The sequence below is a fragment of the Salmo trutta genome, chromosome 14 (assembly GCF_901001165.1).
Source record: "Salmo trutta chromosome 14, fSalTru1.1, whole genome shotgun sequence".
Taxonomy (NCBI): Eukaryota; Metazoa; Chordata; class Actinopteri; order Salmoniformes; family Salmonidae; genus Salmo; species Salmo trutta.
The window spans coordinates 51,773,697-51,796,431 of record NC_042970.1 but is presented as its reverse complement, the minus strand read 5'-3'; the positions used below and the strand labels follow the sequence as shown (position 1 = coordinate 51,796,431).

The following is a 22,735-nucleotide window of genomic DNA, read 5'->3' as shown; positions in this document are numbered from 1 at the left end:
GGGGAGTTCCTTACTAATTAGTGACCTTAATTCATCAAATCAAATACAAGGGAGGAGCGGAAACCCGCAGACACTCGGCCCTCCGTGGAATGAGTTTGCCACCCTTGGATTAGGGGATTGTGGTACATGATTTTGGTATATTTATATGTCTTCGTTTCTTTGAGTTTGACACGTGTGCACACAGCTCAAATCTGTTGGTTGCTATTAAAGGGTTCAATCGTAACTTCCATTTAAGTCACAATTTTCACTTGATGTCACATGCAGTTACGATTCACCCCAAAGCGTGCAGGTCCCTGGAGGCTCCTCTAGGGGGAGCTAGTGGCGGTGGGCGCTGTCATGGTGGCAGCGAGACTATGTAGAGTGCCCTGTATGGTCAAGTTGCCCCTAGAAGCTCACCATGGGTCAGTTTTGTATTTCCCCCACTAATGTTTAACTTTGGGATTGGGGAGGAGAACGTGATATTAAATCTGCACCTAAGGGAAACTTCACCCCGGGCACTCGGTACTCACGTGTGGTGGAGGAGAAGGAGGCTGGCCGGGGCCCGCTGGGGTTGATGGAGGGCAGGGGGGGCATGGTGGCGCTGCTGCTGGGGGCTGGTTTGGAATGAGTCTTGACATCCACAGGAGAGCCGGGCATGGCAGGGGTCTTCTTCTCTCCACTGTCTGAAGGGGGAGAAAGAGGGGAGGGGGGAGAGAGAGGAGGCGTGGTCAATAGGTGCATGTGGGGAGTGGTCATTACGTGGTCGAGGTGTATGTACACACACATACACACACACACACACCTCAGTTGGTAGAGCGTGGCGATTGCAACACCCGAGTTGTGGGTTCAAATTCCCACAGGGAACCAGTATGAAAAAAAGTATGAAAATGTATGAACTCACTACTGTAAGTCACTCTGGATATGAGCGTCTGCTAAATGACAAAAACATTTAACGTAAGTAGGTTTGAAGTCTAGTTTGGATCATCAACCACTCAAGTTAAACACACACACTATCCTAAGCCTCAGTGTGCATGCGTGCTATGAAAAGCAATCCAACATTTTCAGATCCAGCGCAATCTTCTCAATGCAGACTCTTCAAGACCTTGCCTTTGTCATAGAAAAAAAAAAAAAAACAGCAACAGAACTTCCCGCCTCCACACCCACCCCCTTTTGCCCCCTACTAGAGAACCCCAGATGTCTTGGGGTCTAGCCTTGCGATCCTCCACCCCTCCATTGAGATCCATGGCAGAAGTGCTAATGAAGAAAAACCATTGTGTTCATGGAGAAGAATGGCTTTTCATTGAGCCAGAGGGACAGGGGCCGAAGAGAGAGGGGGAAAGAAGCAACAAAAAAAAGGGGGTCCGGGAGCTATTTCACGCTTTACTAACAAGATCGCAAAAGCTTTTGAATGTTAAACGCATACTTCTCAATATGCCACGGCCAATGAATGAAATGAATGGGACCACCAGATCAGGGGATGGGAAGAGAGAGAAAGATGGTAATAATCTTTGGATCAGAGGGCGTCTTTGTTGGGGCAGATCCCATGAAGGCTGCATCTTGTCTCCATTTGGAGTGGATCAGACGCTTCCAACTGCTTTTAGACGGACGATTAATAGACAAGCAGGGTTTTAAAGGGTCAAAGGTTGGGTGAAACGGCTCTTTTCAATGGAGTTCCATGGCTTTAGGGTGGGACTATTGTGCTCTTTTGATGCTATGAACTGAGTGTCTGTCTCGTCATACAAAAACATATGAATGCAATAGCCAGTACTTCAGTGACGTTTAAGTGCGTATGAATCCCCGATGGAAAGCGATATTGCATTTCATATGCAAGCGTGTGACCACAGAAATGTGGGTAAGAACTAGGGTGAAATCAAAAGACGGAACACTTTCGATGTGGCTCCAATGTGGAGTTATTTGGCATGTGGAAATAAACAAACAATAAGCCTCGCTTGGCTCGTAGACGTAACCCTCAGAAAAGGGAAAATAAACAAAAAAGGTATATGCTTGCTTCGTAGTAGTTGCTTTTCTTTTTGAATTAGCAAAGCCAGCACACAAGCGTGTACACACACATTCCCGCACAACAGCGAGGGTTGACTTGAACTGTCAGGCTTGCAACCGCTGCACCCCACGATTTGACAGCTCCTTCTGCCCCTGAGCCCCACTGACTCTACCCTCTCTTTCTCCCACTTCTTGTCCTCCTCTCTCTCTCTCTCTCTCCATCCATCCCTCTCCCTCCACATCCCATGGCCTGCCTGCTATCGCTCCACCTGTTCACTAGAGCAGGGGGCAGGAAGGAGGGCTATACACAGCCATTTGGGCTTCCGTCACACACACACACACACACACACACACACACACACACTCCGTGCCAGCACGTCACAGGGAGCCGCATGGAGCACACTCACTCTCTGGTTCCAATGCTCCACACAATCCTTATGGTCAGGAAATGAGGATGACGTCTCAATAGCACAATCCATGGGACGTATAACTTAATAATAACAATAATATCTGTGCCAACACCACAAATAGGGTGCATTATGCATTCTATTCAGAACTGATATGCAACCCAACCCTCCATTGCTTTTAAAATATTCATTTTTATTTCAGTTGATCCCTACCTCTATGTACTGCTACGCCATGTATATAGCCATGTTACGTTTACTCTTTATTGTTAATCACTGTGTATTTATTCCTCGTATCACTCTCATATATATATATATATATATATATATATATATATATAATTTAAAAAAAATCTTTATCTTAACTCTGCTTTGTTGGATAAGGACTCGTAAGTAAGCATTTCACTGTTAGTCTACAGCTGTTGTTTACAAAGCATGTGACAAATACAATTTGATTTGTGCTTCGCTTCAGTACATCCGCCTCAGGTCAGAAGAAGAGAACACTGTCAGGGTTCACACTCTTTTTCAAGAGGTCATTTTCCAGGATTTTTAAATAACATTTCTACCAGGACATAAAAGGGAGACAAGAGGCCGTGTCCTAACTCTGTCTTACCCACTACAACTTAAAATGCTTAATATTTAGGACTTAAGTATGGGTATTGGGATATGGACAGTACTTGAACAGACCGTGTATTACAAGAACGTGTATTACAAGAACGCTTTCTTATGAAGCCAATTTTTGTAGCATGATTTACTACAGTACCCCACACAGCTCTAGCATCACGCACTAGTCAAATCAAAAAATTGGGAAACCTTGGCTATGACAAAGGTATCGAGAAGACACTGCATGGCGCCGTTACAGATCATTTAACATAATGGTTTACATTAGTGGGCCATAGCCGGACGACTTCCTTTTTTTGGCCTAGCACCTGAGACCCCTACTACTGTCAGTCTGAAGGACACGTCAAGCAGCTGGCACATCAGCCCAAACACACACACACACACAATTAGGGTATAAAGAATATGGTCCAGCGTTAGCTCGAAAAGACACCTGTGTTTACCAGTCAATATTGGCATTGTGCCAGAAGTTTGTCTAGCTAGCCTGAGTGCCACCTGTCACCATATCCCTGATATGAATGAACCAAAAAAAAAGGATGACCACAGAGAGAGCAACAACAAAGAAAATGAAAACAATGAAATGTAATGCTGTAGTGTACATAGAAATACAATCTTTGACTTTGGAGGCCCATTCCATAGCTTCTATTTTTATGGGAATGTGCACATTTCCCTGAAGTTGTCTCAAAGATCTGGTTTATTTAAAAATTATTTTTCATGCAAAGGATAATACAATAGATTAGAATACACTGGAATAGATAGCTTTTAGTTTTCCCCTCCCTACTCAGAACACTCCCAGACAGTCCTAGCAACATTATTGCTTGAGAAATTGCTCTTTGCTAAGAAGCCAGTTTTTATTATTTTTGACTACTGTAATTGAAAACAAATCACAGTAAGGTACTTAATTGTTACCATGAAATTATTTGATATTGAGATAACTGCTGCATTGGTCCTTTAATCTGCATACTGTGTATTACTACTAATCGTACTACATCCTGTTTAGTACAAACGTATGCCATATGAAACAAATATCAACATTACTACTCATCCATACTGAGAAGGCGTCATCGAATTCGGAATCGCACTTGTTCCGCGCCAAATCGTTGATTTTTGTCGAGAATTGTTCCTCTATTCTGATTATCAGCTGTCGAATACAAATGGGCGTGAAGACAATTATCTTCCTCAAGAGTGTGCAGCAAATTCTACTAGATGAAAAGCCGAAATGAGTATGACATCTGGGCATTTAAAATATACTCATTTATCTAAATATTATTTAGGCCTACTATAAAACTGAAGAAAAAAAATTGCAACCTTCAACGGCCTAAGGAAGTACGCGTATTTGGACACAGCCTACCTCTTAAATCGTTCATGTTATTTTCTTATTCTATATAGATAGATATCTCCTGTGCACCAGGTGTCTCCAATCTCCCACTCTAATAAGCAATCTAACAGCTGTGGAGAGACTGTCACTCAGGTGGGGGTAGATAGGTTTTGAGAAACAGATGAAGCAGTGAACTGGAATGGCCGACATCCTCCTTGCTGTGGTCTATTCCCTCATGGCCCGTAAAAGAGTCACTGCATTTAATAACTAGATCAAATGTGACACGTGTGTGTCTTGAGGGTAATTGTGTTATATTTGAGTGGGTAATCAGATGACAAATACAGACAAAAGAAAAAAGTTGAAGCGTGTGTTAAGTTGATAAGAGTGACTGAGATAGGAGTGTGGTACAGAAATGTCAATTATATGTCATCAGATACAAAAGCTCTGAGTCTCATACTGGGATGAAGGAAAAGAAACAAGGATACAAGGAAGGAAATAAAGCATACTATAGTCTCCAACCTCAACTCTGGACCTTGAAAAAAAAAATGCAGTGGAACTGCCTTCATTGTTTCCCTCTAATCAGGGACTGATTTAGACCTGAGACACCAGGTGTGTACAATTAATTATCAAGTAGAACAGAAAACCAGCAGGCTCCTGACCTCGTAGGGTAAGAGTTGAATACCCGTTATAGGGTGCCCCGAGTGGATTGAAAACATGCTTTGGTGATGAAATTGTACATCCTTATGTTATAAAATATACTAAACAAAAATCTATAAAAGCAACATGCAACAATTCATGATTTTACTGAGTTACAGTTCATACAGGGAAATCGGTTAATTGAAATAAATTCATTGGGCCCTAATTTATGGGAATACAGATATGCATCTGTTGGTCACAGATACCTCAAAAAAAGAAAGGTAGGTCATGGATCAGAAAAACCAGTCAGTATCTGGTGTGACCACCATTTGCCTCATGCAGCGCAACACATATCCTTCGCATAGAGTTGAACAGGCTGTTGATTGTGGCCTGTGGAATGTTGTCCCACTCGTCTTCAATGGCTGTGCAAAGTTGCTGGATATTGGCGGGAACTGGAACACGCTGTCGTACATGTCGATCCAGAGCATCCCAAACATGCTCAATGGGTGACATGTCTGGTGAGTATGCAGGCCATGGAAGAACTGGGGCATTTTCATCTTCCAGGAATTGTGTAGATCCTTGCGACATGGGGCCGTTATCATGCTGAAACATGAGGTGATGGCGGCGGATGAATGACACGACAATGGGCCTCAGGATCTTGACACGGTATCTCTGTGCATTTCCATTGATATAATGCAATTGTGTTTGTTGTCCATAGCTTATACCTGCCCATACCATAACGCCACAGCCACCATGGGGCACTCGGTTCCCAACGTTGACATCAGCAAACCGCTAGCCCACACAATGCCATACACGTGGTCAGAGGTTGTGAGGCCGGTTGGACGTGCTGCCAAATTCTCTAAAATGACATTGGAGGTGGCTTATGGTAGAGAAATGAAAATGTAACTCTGGTGGACAAATCTGCAGTAGGCATGCCAATTGCACGCGCCCTCAAAATTGGAGACATATGTGGCATTGTGTTGTGTGACAAAACTGCACATTTTAGAGTGGCCTTTTATTTTCCCCAGCACAAGGTGCACCTGTATAATGATCACTCTGTTTAATCAGCTTCTTGATATGCCACACCTGTCAGGTGGATAAATTATCTTGGCAAAGGACAAATGCTAACTAACTGAGATGTAAACACATTTGTGCATAACATTTGAGAGAAATAAGCTTTTTGTGCATATGGAACATTTCTGGGATCTTTCATTTCAGCTCATGAAACCAAACACTTTACATGTTGCGTTTATATTTTTCGTTCATTGTACCAAGACAAATATAATTATTTATGTTCTGAATCGAACACTAACCACTAGGCTACCCTGCCGCCCCGTGTTTCTTGTAACAACTTTTGAGGATTTTAAATGTTGTGGTCGTCGTCTTCAAAGTTATTTCCATGGGTCGCAAAAAGCAAAATTAGCATGACATGAGCTGAATTAAACGTAAAAGGCAATGAAATTACGTTCAGTGCTCCATTGACATTTCACAGAAATATGCTTATTTTTGTGAGAAATATTAGAAAAAGAGGAATTTAGAATGAATAATTAGTATACTAAAACTGAAATCCAGCTTACCTCTATATTGTTTTATGTCCTGCAGATTCGAGAAGAAAGATGAGTTGGGGAAAGTGAACCTTAATTCTTGCACAGAATCTCTCTCTGGCCTCCATTGATTTAGTTATCCTAATTCTGGCCATCCTACAAGGGTAAAAACTCCAATAACTTTTGAACAGATTATGATTGAGACAAGAGATTTGAACCATTGTTTTTTTTTATAGGATTATATACATCATTAACATATTTTACCCATTGGTCAAAATATGTATATTTATAGCCATGTCTGACATGTATTGGGGTGGGTGCACAATCATAGCTTGATTTAAAACGCAATAGAAGAATCTTAAAATTAATTTTAAAAAATCAAAAAATCAACTCACAAGCAGTCAGTGCAGAGACATTACACCGGATTTAAAGTCTGTTCTCCGTCTTGTCTTGGTCAGTACCCGTGCTGCAACATTCAGTGCACAACACATCCCAAGTCACAACTCTGGGATATTTCCTGGCGTGTGGCCATTCTGACCCACACATAGCCAAACGTTATGTTGCAAATCAAGGACACCTGACAGACAATGTGACAGTCCCACAACGATGACGCCAACGTCTCGAACAACAAATGGAAAAGAGCTTCTGCATTTTAGTAAATAGTCAAAATGACTCGCCTTTCGCTTCACAAGCGAGACACGTAGAGCGCTTCTACATTACTAATTCTACTTGTGTTTTTAGAAAGATACATTTCCATTAAAAGGCCTCGGTAGTTCTACGCTCTGAATGCTTAGAAATCCATATAAAAGAAATGACAAAACCCCCCCAAAAAAGGACCATTGCACCCACCTACCTACCGCCCTCGCACTCCAACCGACAAAACTCTCAGGAGATAGATATGTACATAGAGAGAATGAAAAAGAGATACAGAGAGAAAGAGTTAGTCAAAAAGAGGACAAGAAGAGAAGGCTGCCCGCAAAGCCAAGCACACCAAAGGGTTAAGCTGTCAGCCCCTTAGCACCACCACCGCTACCATTGCTGCCTCAATCCCCCCCCCCCCCGCCATATGGATCTAATCGGGCAAGAGGCTGGCCAGCTGGGACCCCCAACAGTCACCTGTGATGGAGAAAGAGGGGACAGAAGGGCCCCAGCTCCCCCAGCCAAGGGGAGAGACACAATACTGTGTTCCAAGGGAAGGAGGAGGGAGAGAGGGAGGAGGGGTAAAGACACGAGGCACTGAATGCAGCGGGGTGAGAGTGGACTTAAGGCTGGAAACAAAGCCTGCACCTGGTCTCTGCCCGTCCACACGCACTGACAATACAGCTCACATCTGTTACCCTCTCTGCCTTTCTCTAGCTCGGTCTGTCGCCCATACACACACAAACACATGCGCAAAAAAACACACAAGCACAAACACAAAAGCACACACGCAAAATAACATACAGACATTTCACACAAACACCTGCGGTCGGGCCGAGCCATCCTCGTGTCCTCCACAGCTAAGCAACAGGTTTGAACAACTTCCCCCTTGACAACTGGGTAAATAAAAGCTTAGGGTTTGCTCCTAAATCGGGGATATGTCTGTGTGTGTGTGTGTGTGGTGTCAGCTTTCTGATATGCGGGAGGCATACGCTGATAGCTCCATTCAGCTCATTTGAAAAAAACTTTATTTATAGTTTTTGCCTCTCGGTGGCGACAACTCCAATTGGCCAATGGAACATTTTATTGTAACCTACCTAGTGTCCAATCAACTGGGGTTGTTAAAATTATTGATTTACTACCTATGGACAGGTAAATAATATCTAGAATATTCTGTGGGGCCTTGGTCCAAGAAAGACTCAAATTAAGTCCTGCCTAACATTTCAGACATCCAAGCTGTATCCCAAATGGCTGCCTATTCCCTATATAGTGGAGCCCTATGGCCTCTGATCAAAACGAGTGTACTTTTAAGGGAATAGGCAGCCATTTGGGACGTACAAGTCTGTTGGACAAGCAACGTCAGGGAAAAGAAATTAGTCTACACGTTAGAGGCGCCACGGAGGGGAAAAGGCCTCAAACGGCCCGGCTGTGTGTTTGTCTTGGCTCGCCTTACATCTCCAGCCCGCAGCAAACTACATAGCTGGACCCAGGCCCCACGTCAACAGGGTACCTTTGTGTGTGTTTGTGTGTCCGTGTGTGTGTGTGTGTGCGCGCATGCGAGTGTCTGTCCGAGTGAGTGTAAGTAAGTAACAGATGTGTCGTCAACGTGGGCCCATCATGTTTCTCAGAGACGGAGGGATGGGAGAAAAGAGGAGGGGGGAGGCTTCTCCTGACCGATCAGGGTGGGAGCACACTTTGGCCCCAACCCCCCAAAAATCCAGTCTATAACCTCGTCTCTCAGCAGTAATTACAAAAACACAAACGGCTGTCCTGTCTGGTGCCTGTAAAAAATGACTGCCGGGATGGAATAGCACTTACTGGCACTGAATGACAGAGAAACAGCAGAAAGAGGAGAATGAAAAACGAGAGAGCGATAGAGCAAAAGCACAGGACTGAACGGTGGACAAACGCCGGCTATAAAAATAAAAAAATAAAAAAGTGTGGCCCCATGACAAAAAAGTGACATTGAATTCAAAAAGCAGGGAAGGAACAGGGCGATTGGGAGAGAGGACTCATAAATACTGTAGGACCAGAGGGAAGGGAACGGCTTCCACGTGGAGATGAGATCAGAACTCTAGGTTTAAATGCCCCTCCACGTGTGTGATAGGGTGCATCTCATAAGGCTCTGGTCAAAGTAGTGCACTATATAGGAAATACGGTGCCTCTACGCCCCCCTGGACACTATTCAATCCCAATTGTTAAGAATGGCTGTGACATTCTTCTATTCACAGAGACAATGGGGGTTTGCCTTCATATTGTGCATTTTGGGTGTTTTTCTGTTCCACACAGAGTATTGTTGCATTTGATGAATGTATGAATCCAAATGGCTTAGGTCAACCTCTAGAAACCTGGTTAACGGATTTGATTGAATAAGGTCATTTTAAAATCTCTGTGGACTGCATCTTCATTTAACAAAACAAGCAATAGGGAAGTCTTCTGATATACTAGTATGTTGGTGATGCTTGAAACAGAGTCACACACACACAAAGCCTGCAACCAATGGCTCGATTGTCACTTTTTGACTGGGAGTATCATCCATTTCAGAGTGGCACAACACACACCTGTGTCACTGAGTGCCGCTGGGTGCCGTGTGTTTCTGTCAGTCTGTCTGTAGAGGCTAGTACCAGGTGTGGGGTCAGTCACCACGTGAGTGGGAAACTCATACAAAATTCTGTGAACACACCTGTGCAAAACAAACGCTTGTCCAAAAGCCAAAAATCACACACTGAATGAAGTGACATGACCCCTATTCCCATCCTTCATCCATCCCCACACCAGCAGCACTCCTTCTCATTGCCCAGTAGATTATCTGCTTATAGGGTTACAGCCCTTCTCACCTCTCCGTGCCAAATTGATTTGCTTGCAAACAATCATCCGAGTCCCCACCACCCTGATGTCTCTTTCAACTCCAGCTGCGCCCATGAAAAATGACCACCGACAATTGCATGACACATTAAAAACGGGGAAGCAGCGCGAGTAGCGTTGTCGTCCCTTCGGATTTTACGTCAACTTTCTGCCGCCACTGTTGTTTAACGATCCGGCTCGCAAAACACATCGATAAAACTCCCTTGACACTGCGCACGGTCATAAATCAGAGAGCGGTGGGTGCTTTTGAGTTCTTCTGTCTTTGGAAGGGTCAGACAAACCGGCTCCTATTCATTACGAACCGACTGACATTCCACTTAACCTGCTGGCCTGGACAGCACTCGTTTTTTTTTATCATGTCGGACATGGACGGAGGCAGCGCCGAGGCAAACGCTTGTGACACTAGTCTACTATAGCAGGCACAGACAGCGTTAGTCTGATTAATCAGCCTGTAAAACCCAATTAGTTGCTATATACAGCCTGAAACTAAATGACTGCAAAATCCTGAAAAGTATCCTTACAAGCCAGAATGTTTCATAAAATGACATGTAAAGTAGCCGACTAAACTCAACTTGCCGTCTGAGTTGTCCACTAGTGTGCCCAGCGGATTGGAGCCCCGAAGTTACATAAAATGAAGTTATCAAAAACAACTTATTTCAGAACCCAAAGAATAGCCTGCAATGACACAACAATGTTGTGTGTAATTGCTCAAGTCTGCACACACGTCGTCGCCGCTCAACTCCATCGTCAATGGTGGAGCGGAGTTTAATCGTCTATATTTAAACTTAAAGTGGCAATGTGGTTCGGAGGCTCCGTATAGAGGGTGTGATGCAGTTGTGAAGCTTCCAGAGGTCTGCGGAGGCCAAATCAAGTACCATACAGCTTCTTTCTTTTTTTTTACATTGCATAGGCTCGGTATAGCTCCACATTGACACGATTGATTGACGGAAGACGGGGGCGGAACGTTCTGTATAAACCTGCTCTGTGAAGTGCTTGTGTGCAATAACTCAAATTGCCTTTTGCACTCCTTCCAAACAGCGCGATTTAAAAAAAATAATAATAATTAAACTTTTGCAAAGGGTAAAGTCTACAAAACTTGGTCCACTCTGTTCATAACATATTCTAGTTTTGGGAACAAATGTTGAATCGATGATAAAATTTCCAGAATGTAGGCCAAAATCCATCTCGTTCTATCTTCTCCCACTGCCCGCCAGTGGGCTTCCTCTCACTACCATATTTGGTCGTGTTGGTAGTGAGAGGAAACGCCAACCGGATGCTTCACATGTATAAATCTTGTGAAATATCTGTCTCATTGTTCTATCTGTGGCTCTACTCTGCTCCCTGAAGTAAAATAAGTATGAATGCCCTGACTTCTGTAGAGGCCGCATTGCAGTAAATGCTGTACGGCCAATGAAGACTCCATATTGACCATGCTTCTAGCTTTACTCGGTTGTCTGTGCGGTTTGTCCTTCAGCTGCTCAAAATTTGAATCAAAAATATCCACAGGATAGTAATGTTAACCCCACTTAGAGAGTCGGTAGGTAGCTTATATGGTTCGCTTTGGCACCAAGGTAAAGTTAGTTTTATATTGGATAGGCCTATTTGGTTCTCTTATCAATAGCTATTGAATCAAGCATGCCATGACAATGAAAATACTCTGAATCAGGGGAGGATGGAGAACAATCCATACCTTAACATTTATATATATATATATATATATATATATATATATATATATATATATATATATATATATATAGCTGTTTTTGAAGATTGAAAACTTGAATATACCATTTTCATTAATACATTCCTGTAGTTATGTCTAAAATAAGAGTAAGTTTAAATCTGGCTTGTTGGGACCATTTACATGATTTTGCAGGCATTAGTTTCAGGATGTGTGTATACCAATTAATTGTGTATTACAGCCTGATTGAACAAACTAAGGCAGTGTTGTCCATAAAATTGGATACGAGCTTTCGACGGGAACGAGAGAGGCTAGTAAGGCAAGCGCGTTTGAGACCAGGTGCAAGAAGGGAGGCTTAATATGAACAGCTCCACGAAGGCAAAGAGGAGGTCAATCAAAGCCAGATGTTCAATACGCCACAGGCCATGTTTAATGCATTATTAAGCCTTGGTTTTCACGACGCAGATTATAACCGTGGAATACTTGCATGTAGACAGAGGGAAAACAACAGAAGATGAGTAATAAAAGTGATAAATAGTCAGATATGGGAAATGTTCGGAGTATACCTCCTGAACTCAACATTTTCTAAGTTTTTAAATGGTTGGGAGCAAGCCAGGAGAATGGCCTTAGAGTATGTGTGTAAAGCATTGCAGTGTAATGTTGGACTTATAACCTACTGTCTTGCATTGACATGTAGCCTACAGGCCTATTCACATGCAATGTAGGCTTATCCTTACCCAATTTATTTGCCAATTTACTTGATTCATGAATTAGCTTTCAAGAGAGTCCACTAATAGCCTAATATTCTCTCTGCAAGTTCAACATGAAACCCGTGACCTAAGGAATGTGGGTGGAGTGAATAAAAATACACACATGGAGACATAACTATTTCCACGTTCATGCAATGCCCCATTGATCATCAGCCAGCCATATGTGCCCATTTCCCAGGTGTGTGCCAGAGTAGGCCCATGTATGTACTAATCCACTGGGGTTGAGCTATGGGTTAAGGCGTCCTCATACTACGTTCTGTTTGCTTCTAGCAGAACTCGGCTAGGCGTAACCAAACGTCTGTTCTCGCATACTCCCTAAAAGACCTTCGGATGCAAAATGAGAAAAAAATGACTGTTGTTTGTCCCTCGAGACACCGTAGCAACAATATAGCCACAGTACAGTTCAAATCAAATTGCATTTGTTACATGCGCCGAATACAACAGGTGTAGCCCTTACAGTGAAATGCTTACTTACAAGCCCTTAACCAACAATGCTTTCAGAAGAAAAACGTATTAAGTAAAAAATATATAAGTCAAATAATAAAAAATTCTAATAATTAAACAGCAGCAGTAAAATAACAATAGTGAGGCTATATAAAGGGGGTACCAGTAGAGTGAATGTGCAGGGGCACCGGTTAGTCGAGGTAATATATACATGTAGGTAGAGTTAAAGTGACAACGCATGGATAATAAACAGAGAGTAGCAGCAGCTTATAGGGGGGGTCTGGGTAGCCCTTTGATTAGCTGTTCAGGATTCTTATGGCTTGGGGCTAGAAGCTGTTAAGAAGCCTTTTGGACCAAGACTTGGTGCTCCGGTACCGCTTGCCGTGCGGTAGCAGAGAGAACAGTCTATGACTAGGGTGGCTGGAGTCTTTGACAATTTTTTAGGCCTTCCTCTGACACCGCCTGTTATAGAGGTCCTGGATGGCGGGAAGCTTAGCCCCAGTCATGTACTGACCATACGCACTACCCTCAGTAGTGCCTTGCTGTCAAAGGCCGAGCAGTTGCCATACCAGGCAGTGATGCAACCCGTCAGGATCCTCTCGATGGTGCAACTGTACCCATGCCAAATCTTTTTAAACACCTGAGGGGGGAATAGGCTTTGTAGTGCCCTCTTCACGACTGTCTTAGTGTGTTTGGACCATGATAGTTTGTTAGTGATGTGGACACCAAGGAACTTGAAGCTCTCAACTTGCTTCATTGCAGCCCCGTTGATGAGAATGGGGGCGTGCTCGGTCCTCCTTTTCCTGTCACCTACAATCATCTCCTTTGTCTTAATCACGTTGAGGGAGAGGTCGTTGTCCTAGCACCAAACGGTCAGGTCTCTGACCTACTCCATATAGGCTGTCTCATCATTGTTGGTGATCAGGCCTACCACTGTTGTGTCATCGGAAATCTTGATGAAGGTGTTGGAGTCATGCCTGGCCATGCAGTCATGAGTGAACAGGGAGTATAAGAGGGGACTGAGCACGCACCCTGAGGGGCCCCCGTGTTGAGGATCAGCATGGCGGATGTGTTGTTACCTACCCTTACCACCTGGGGCGGCCCGTCGGGAAGTCCAGGATCCAGTTGCAGAGGGAGGTGTTTAGTCCCAGGGTCCTTAGCTTAGTGATGAACTTTGAGGGCACTATGGTGTTGAATGCTGAGCTGTAGTCAATGAATAGCATTCTCACAAAGGTATTCATTTTGCCCAGGTGGGAAAGGGCAGTATTGAGTGCAACAGAGATTGCATCATCTGTGGATCTGTTGGGGTGGTATGCAAATTGGAGTGGGTCTAGGGTTTCTGGGATAATGGTGTTGATGTAAGCCATGGCCAGCCTTTCAAAGCACTTCATGGCTACAGACGTGTGTGCTACAGGTCGGTAGTCATTTAGGTAGGTTACCTTAGTGTTCTTGGGCACAGGGACTATGGTGGTCTGCTTGAAACATGTTGGTATTACAGACTCAGTCAGGGACAGTTTGAAAATGTCAGTGAAGACACTTGCCAGTTGGTCAGCGCATGCTCAGAGTACATGTCCTGGTAATCCGTCTGGCCCTGCAGCCTTGTGAAAGTTGACCTGCTTTGTCTTAATGTTTAGAGGTCTTACTCACATCGGCTACGGAGAGCGTTATCACACAGTCGTCTGGGAACAGCTGATGCTCTCATGCATGCTTCAGTGTTAATTGCCTCAAAGTGAGCATAGAAGTAATTTAGCTCGTCTGGTAGGCTCGTGTCACTAGGCAGCTTGCAGCTGTGCTTCCCTTTGTACTCTAATAGTTTGCAAGCCCTGCCACATCCGATGAGCGTCGGAGCTGGTGTAGTACAATTCAATTTTAGTCCTGTATTGACTCTTTGATGGTTCGTCAGAGGGCATAGCAGGGGGGACGACATCATCAATGCACTTATTGATGAAGTCAGTGACCAATGTCATCGGAATAATTTTTTTATTTAACCTTTATTTAACTAGGCAAGTCAGTTAAGAACAAATTCTTATTTACAATGATGGCCTACCCAGGCCAAACCCGGACAATGCTGGGCAAATTGTACACCACCCTATGGGACTCCCAATCACAGCCAGATGTGATGCAGCCTGGATTCGAACCAAGGACTGCAGTGATCCCTCTTGCACTGAGATGCAGTGCCTTAGACCGCTGCGCCACTCGGGAGCCCGGAACATATTCCAGTCTGTGCTAGCAAAACAATCCTGTAGCTTAGCATCTGCTTCATCTGACCATTTTCTTATTGACCAAGTCACTGGTGCTTCCTGCTTTAGTTTTTGCTTGTAAGCAGGAATCAGGAGGTTAGAATTATGGTCAGATTTGCCAAATGGAGGGCGAGGGAGAGCTTTGTACGCGTCTCTGTGTGTGGAGTAAAGGTGGTCTAGAGTTTCTTTCCCCTCTGGTTGCACATTTAACATGCTGGTAGAAAATAGATAAAACGGATTTGAGTTTTCCTGCATTCAAGTCCCCGGCCACTAGGAGCGCCTGGATGAGCATTTTCCTGTTTACTTATGGTCGTATATAGCTCATTGAGTGCGGCCCTAGTGCCAGCATCGGTTTGTGGTGGTATATAGACAGCTACGAAAAATACAGATGAAAAATCTCTTGGTAAATAGTGTGGTCTACAGCATATCATGAGATACTCTACCTCAGGCGAGCAAAACCTTGAGACTTCCTTATATTTCGTGCACCAGCGGTTGTTGGCAAATATACATAGACCACCACCCCTTGTCTTACCAGACGCCGCTGTTCTATCCCGCCAGCTGTATGTTATTCATGTCGTCGTTTAGCCACAACTCAGTGAAACATAAGATATTCGTTTTTAATGTCACGTTGGTAGGATATGTGTGATCGTAGTTCATCTATTTTATTGATTGATTGTACGTTGGCTAATAGGACTGATGGTAAAGGTAGATTACCCTCTCGGCAACGGATCCAAACAAAGCACCCGGATCTTCGTCCACGATACCTCCGTCTCTTTCTCCTGCAGATGACGGTGATGACGGCCTTGTCAGGCACCTGAAGTAAATCCTTCCCATCTGACTCGTTGAAGAAAAAGTATTCCTCCAGTATGGGGTGAGTAATCTCTGTCCTGATATCTAGAAGGTATTTCCAGTCATAAGACACAGTGGCAGAAACTTTATGTGCAAAATTACTTACAAATAACACAAAAAAACATACAATTGGTTACGAGATCGTAAAACAGCAGCCATCTCCTTCGGCGCCATTCTAGCGCAGTTCCTCAAAATAGTCTGAATTAATCTAAGATAAATCAAGAAATCTGTCATTCATTTTGTCGTTTTGTCGAGGAGGCCTTTGTCGCGCAATTTTACATCAGGCTAAGATGTTTGGTGCAAACGAACTTCTACTTGCCTCGATGGAAAAATGTAGTGTGAACAAACAGCCATAAAAATCTCTGCTGAACTCCAAAACAAACTAAAACATCACAAAATCTCATCATAATATACAGTATGTGCAAACAGGCGCGCCAAGTTGACTGGATAGCATGCGACAGGCTTTAGTCAGTCCTAATGTTGGAGCTCCACTGCCTCTGCCAGAGAGAGAGATAAGGACAACAAAGGGACCAGCTGTGCTTAGAACAATGGAGAAAATTAGTGTGTGGGGGGGGGTGCTGGGGATGGGTGTATATGCATTTGTGTGTTTCAGTGCAGTTGTGTTAGGGCTGTGAAGATACCAGTATAGCAATATTTTTTTATTGCAAAAATGAAAACACGAAGCAGATCAAACTTCTTTGGTCCTTTCAAAACCTGCTGTATGTAAAATATTGTGTACTATAGCTTGATAAATAAAATAAAATGTGACTCTGGATGACAACATAAATGATGTTTTCCGAAAGTAGTTATATCCTCTTCTTATTTTGATTCCTTGCCATGCTACTTATGAGTATTGCGATACTGGTATCGTCCCGGCCCTGATTGTGTGTGTGCGTTCCACACAGTGTGTGTGCATGTTTTGGTGCGGGTCCACATGATTGTGCACAAGAGCGTGTCTGTGCGCAAGATTGTGTGTTTCTACTTGGGTGCGTGGGGAGTGTATTACTGTTCTTCTATGCTCTATACTACCTACATTCGGGGGCCCAAATGCGGGGGTGCGTCTCGCTTCTCTGTACAGTCAGTCGCAGGTCCATAACTCACGGCTTAGGAGAGGAAAATAGACAATAGGACAGAGAAGACCGCAGAGAGTTTGTTTGCTCGCCATAATTAATTACATACTTGGTAATGTGAAACAGAAACCTGGGAGTGGAACAGAGGAGGCTAGTGGCAGGAGCTATGGGAGGACATGCTCATTGGGATGGCTGGAATGGAATAAATGGAACAAAAATCAAGCACATCAAACAAATGGCAACCACATGTTTGACTCCGTTCCATTAATTCCATTCCAGCCGTTACAATGTAACCGTCCTCTTATAGTTCCTCCCACCAGCCTCCTTTGGAAGGGAGGCATGTGTTGACTTGAGAGGAAGGGAAGGAGAGTAGGAGGGAGGGAAGGAGAGTGAGGAAGGTCAAGAAGGAAGAGAGAAAGGAGAGGGATCAATAGGAAGGGAAAGAAGGAGGAAGAGAGAGAGAGAACCTTGAGAATAGGAGAGGACAGGGTATAGAGTGTACAACAGTAAGAAAGAGAGAAAACGGGGCTACAGTAAGAAACATAGGAAAAGAGAGCGGGGGTTCAACAAAAGGGGAGTGAGAGGAGAGTGGATAGTGTAGAGAGGGTAAGGGAGAAAAAGGGGGAGGAGAGAGAAGTGTTTGTGTTGGATGGTGGCTGTCGTACAGCCTGTGAGGTGGGCCTGAGCCAACACACACACACTCTGTAGAGGTCACGGATGATAGATAGATCACAGAGAGAGGGAGAGAGAAAAACAGATATAAAGAGAGAGAGAGATGTACCTCTGGGTGTCTGTGGGCCCTGAGCATGGTTCTGATTGAGGTCATGCATGGGGAAAGGGAAAAGAACACACCAAACAACACAATCTCCTTTAAAGGGATACTGCGTGATGTAGGTTGTTTACCTACTTGTCCAGTCAGACAAACTCATGAAGACCATTTTTGTCTCTATGTGCAGTTTATTGAAGTTAGCATATCATTAGCCTAGCCCAATTGCTGGAAGTATTTCAGCTTTATTTAAATAGGCAAGTCAGTTAAGAACAAATTCTTATTTTCAATGACAGCCTAAGAACAGTGGGTTAACTACCATGTTCAGGGGCAGAACAACAGATTTTTACCTTGTCAGCTCAGGGATTTGATCTTGCAACCTTTCAGTTACTAGTCCAACGCTCTAACCACTAGGCTACTTGCCGCCCCCTTAAAGTATCCCGTTACAGTAGCCAGCTCCTCTCAAAAGCAGACAGATACTAGACAGATACAACATTGCGTCTGACTTGGTAAGTAGATAAACAACCTAAATCTCCCTTTAACACAGCTTCTATCTACGAATCAACCTCTCACTGACACACACCGCGACAAAACAGTGTCTCCCTTGAAAGCAACTCCCTACACACACAGAACCTAATATATACAAATCACACACACATTCATACTTTCTCTTACACACAAACAGAAGAGCAGGTTGAGAACTTCAAATTCCTTGGTGTCCACATCACCAACAAACTATCAAGGTCCAAACACACTAAGACAGTTGTGAAGAGGGCACGACAAAGCCTATTCCCCCTCAGGAGACTATAAAGATTTGGCATGGGTCCTCAGATCCTCAAAAGGTTCTACAGCTGCACCATCGAGAGCATCCTGATGGGTTGCATCACTACCTGGTATGGTAACTGCTCAGCCTCCGACCGGAAGGCACTCGAGAGGGTAGTGCGTACGGCCAGTACATCACTGGGGCCAAACTTCCCGCCATCCAGGACCTCTATACCAGGCGGTGTCAGAGGAAGGCCCTAAAACTTGTCAAAGACTCCAGCCACCCTAGTCGTAGACTGTTCTCTCTGCTACCGCACGGCAAGCGGTACCGGAGCGCCAAGTCTAGGTCCAAAAGACTTCTTAACAGATTCTACCCCCAAGCCATAAGAATCCTGAACAGCTAATCAAAGGGCTACCCAGACCCCTCTTTTATGCTGCTGCTACTCTCAGTTTATTATCTGTTCATGGTCACTTTAACTCTACCTACATGTACATATTACCTCGACTAACCGGTGCCCCCGCACATTGACTCTGTACTGATACCCCCTGTATATAGCCTCGCTGTTGCTATTGTTATTTTACTGCTGCTGTTTAATTATTTGTAACTTTTTTGACATTTTACTCATGTATTTTTTATTTAACACGTTTTTCTTCTTAACTTCTTAAAGCATTGCTGGTTAAGGGCTTGTAAAGTAGGCATTTCACTGTAAGGTCTACACCTGTTGTATTCGACACGTGACAAATACAATTTGATTTGTACTCCCTACACACACAGAACCCAATATATACAAATCACACATACATACTTTCTCTTACACACATGCACACAAGCACACACACTACTTTTTCTTACACACACACACACACTCAAAGAACCACAGACGATAGGGTTCACCAACCACCACTGACACTAAGGGCCATTTCTCAGGGGCTCAACATGCCGTTTAGCGCCGTCACTCCCCCCCCCCCCAAGACGAGACGGGAAACATATCTCTTCAAACCAGTACAGTGAACAAAGGCCTGCGGTTCTGGGTCACTGGGCTGGGGCACAAGGCATTACCCTGAGCAGACCCCACCAGAGCCATAGGCTCCAAGCCAGACCTATGACTCTGACACTTCTCAAAAGAAGGGGGCCCTCATAGGACCTCAATGGAGAACTAGTTGGTGGGGGGGGGGGCATTCACACACACTCATGAACTTACACGCTCATACACTTACACGAGCAGTCATAAATTACACACAGGCAATATCTTCCCCCCCCACCACACACACAAGCACTCTCTCTCATACACACACACACACATACACACTAACTCCTCATATACATATAGACAGTTTGCTCTAAAATGGACATTTAAAGAGAGCAAATTGTTGTGATTGGGGCCTCTTCTGAGCACAAGATGACAGGTCATCGTCATCCCCACCTCTCCTCTCTTCATCCCCAGACACACCTCACCCCTCTTCCTCCCCCAGGCTAGATATCACAGGCCTAATCACTGGAACTATTCAAGAGCTTCCTGCTCCGCAATGTTTGAAGCAGCTGCTTGGAACCTCTCTGTGTGTGTGTGTGTGTGTGTGTGTGTGTGTGTGTGTGTGTGTGTGTGTGTGTGTGTGTGTGTGTGTGTGTGTGTGTGTGTGTGTACCAAAGAGAGCGATGGAAAGAGGAAGGGGAAAATAAATGTAGCATTCTAAGGATTTAATGCCGAGTGGACAAAGGTTAATGGTCTCAATGACTTCATGAAAGTCTGATCTTTCTCATTCATCTCAGCAATTAATCACTAATAATTGGTATAGACTAGGTATAAATTCATAGGTAAGAGAATGTAGGCGGATGAGTGTTTGAATGGATTTTTCAAAACGGTATTGTAAATGTATCACAATATCCTAATATTTCTATATAAACCAAATGACAAATGATTCGACTTTGAAACTGTTGAAAATTCACGTGTGGAGACATGGGGGCCCATATCTCTCTCTCACACACACACACACACACACACACACACACACACACACACACGGCTCCTGCTGTCAGGGGTGTGACAATGTCCAGCCGGCCCCCAGACGCGAGACTTCATGGTTTGAGCCTGCCCAGTCTTATCTCCCTACAGGCGTGGAGTCCTGCTCTACTTGGCTGAGACTTGCCAGGTCCCCTCTCTCTGTCTGTCTGTCTGTCTGTCTGTCTGTCTGTCTGTCTGTCTGTCTGTCTGTCTGTCTGTCTGTCTGTCTGTCTGTCTGTCTGTCTGTCTGTCTGTGTCTGTCTGTCTGTCTGTCTGTCTGTCTCTCCCTCCCTCCATTCCATTCCTCTCTCTCCATCCACTCCACCCCAGCAAACATAAATACACAGAGACGAGTCCATTCACTGTACCAATAGGACTAGCCTTCCCCATTGTTTTACCTCAAAACATGCCCAGGCATCACCCTTTGATGCAGCAGAGCTCTTCTTGAAAAATATATAGCTTGCCCTACACTATAATAAATGTACTAGGTATGTACTTGAGTTGCTAACAATTTCAATTCATTATTAGCTATGGAAAAGTGTGAGGCTTGCACACAGTGTTAGCAACACGAGTATTCACTGGATCATGGCTCTCCAACCCTGTTCCTGGAGAGCTACCATCCTATAGGTTTTCACTCCAACCCTGATCTAGTGCACCTGATTCTAATAATTAGTTGGTTGATAAGCTGAATCAGGTTAGTTACAACTGGGGTTGGATTGAAAACCTACAGGAGGGTAGCTCTTTAGGAACAGGGCTGGATTGCCCCGCTCTGGATATTACTCTTAACAACGTGTTGCCAGGTAAACTTTTAGGCATTAGGAATGCATGAAAGATCGCAATATCCTTCCTTAAATCGTCACAGACTCATCATAGTCACCCAAGCCTCACCTCAACATAAGCGTTAATTTTGTTTACCTTTAAAAGCATGGAATAGCCTGGCAGTACAGCCCACAAGCAAATTAACACTTGTCACTCAAAACAACGGAAAAAGATCGAAACAAGACTATACCATCCGTCTGAGCTTCTAGACTAGGAAAATACGTGAACGACTAAGAAGCAACCTCCGAGTAGTAAGTAGTCCTGCATTTACAGAGTCAATTCCAATTCAAAACCGGACCCAATGCCATAACAGTCATTTGCAATACTGAGCAGACAGAATTGGTCTCAAAAGGCAGCAGTTTTTGGTGCTAAGCTAACTCTTAGCCATGTGCATCCCTCTCTTCCCTTGGCAGACAATGATAAAGAGATGAGGAGATAAGAAAAGGGGGATGATGTACCATCTGTACAGAGGCTAATTGGTCTAGACAAAGCACACACACACACACACTCTCCTTCGCTCAATCACACACTGAAGCGCATACACGGAGACATAGATTAAATACAACAAAAACAGACTATGCACTTGGAGCACAACGAGGAAAAGTGAAGGAATATGTTTTACCTCCACCCTAGTAGAGTCGGCTCTTGTCGGTCCTAATTCAGCTGGGGGTGCCTTTGCTTTCTTATCTTTATCTTCTCTCCCTCTCCACACCTTCATATGTCAGGCATGTGTTTGCGTTCCCACATATGTGAGCCCCAGTGTGGCCGAGTCCAGAGCCAAAGAAACACAGATGGCTCCCAGATGGAAGAGGATATCCAGGCAGTCCAGCACTGTGCGTTCTCTCTCTTTCTCTTGCTCTGTTCGTTCTCTCTCGCTCTGTGCCTGTTCTCTTGCTCTCTCTTTGTCACTGCTCTCTCTGTCACACACACACTGTGTGTTCTCTCTCTACCTCTCTCTCTGCTGTGTGAACCTCTCTCTCTCTCTCTCTCTCTCGCCCTCCCTCTGTCTGTCTGTCTCTCTGACTCCTCCCCCCTTTTCCCACAGACTCTCACCTCTTTTTCCAGGGACAGTCTGCTGGGCTGATGTCACCGACAAGGCCACGTCCCCCCTATTTAATGTATTTACCGACGGACCTCGTGATTAACATAACTAATTGTACTGGCACCTTCAGGCTAAACAAAGGCTGTGACAAGTAAGGGGGGGTTGGGGTAGGGGGGCATTACTTTCCTCTATACCCCCCCTCCTTTAAGAGTGGGGCTCTCACAATGTTTTATACCCCCTCTGTGGCCCTTTTTCTTTCTTTGGCTCTCTTTTTGTTTCACCACCTTA

General features: G+C 44.3%; 1 protein-coding gene across 4 annotated transcripts in view; it reads right to left on the bottom strand.

The window, feature by feature from the left end:
- The window catches only part of LOC115208360 (protein CBFA2T2), a 51,471-nt gene that overhangs the window by 12,238 nt on the left and 16,498 nt on the right, over positions 1-22,735 (bottom strand). For 2 of the 4 annotated variants that reach the window (XM_029776348.1, XM_029776346.1), the window contains one exon: positions 510-662. In XM_029776348.1, coding sequence (XP_029632208.1) covers positions 510-662 — 153 coding nt within the window. Of the gene's footprint in view, positions 1-509; positions 663-4,050; positions 4,320-22,027; positions 22,371-22,735 lie in introns of those variants that run through there. The other 2 variants (XM_029776349.1, XM_029776350.1) reach the window with 2 other exon arrangements.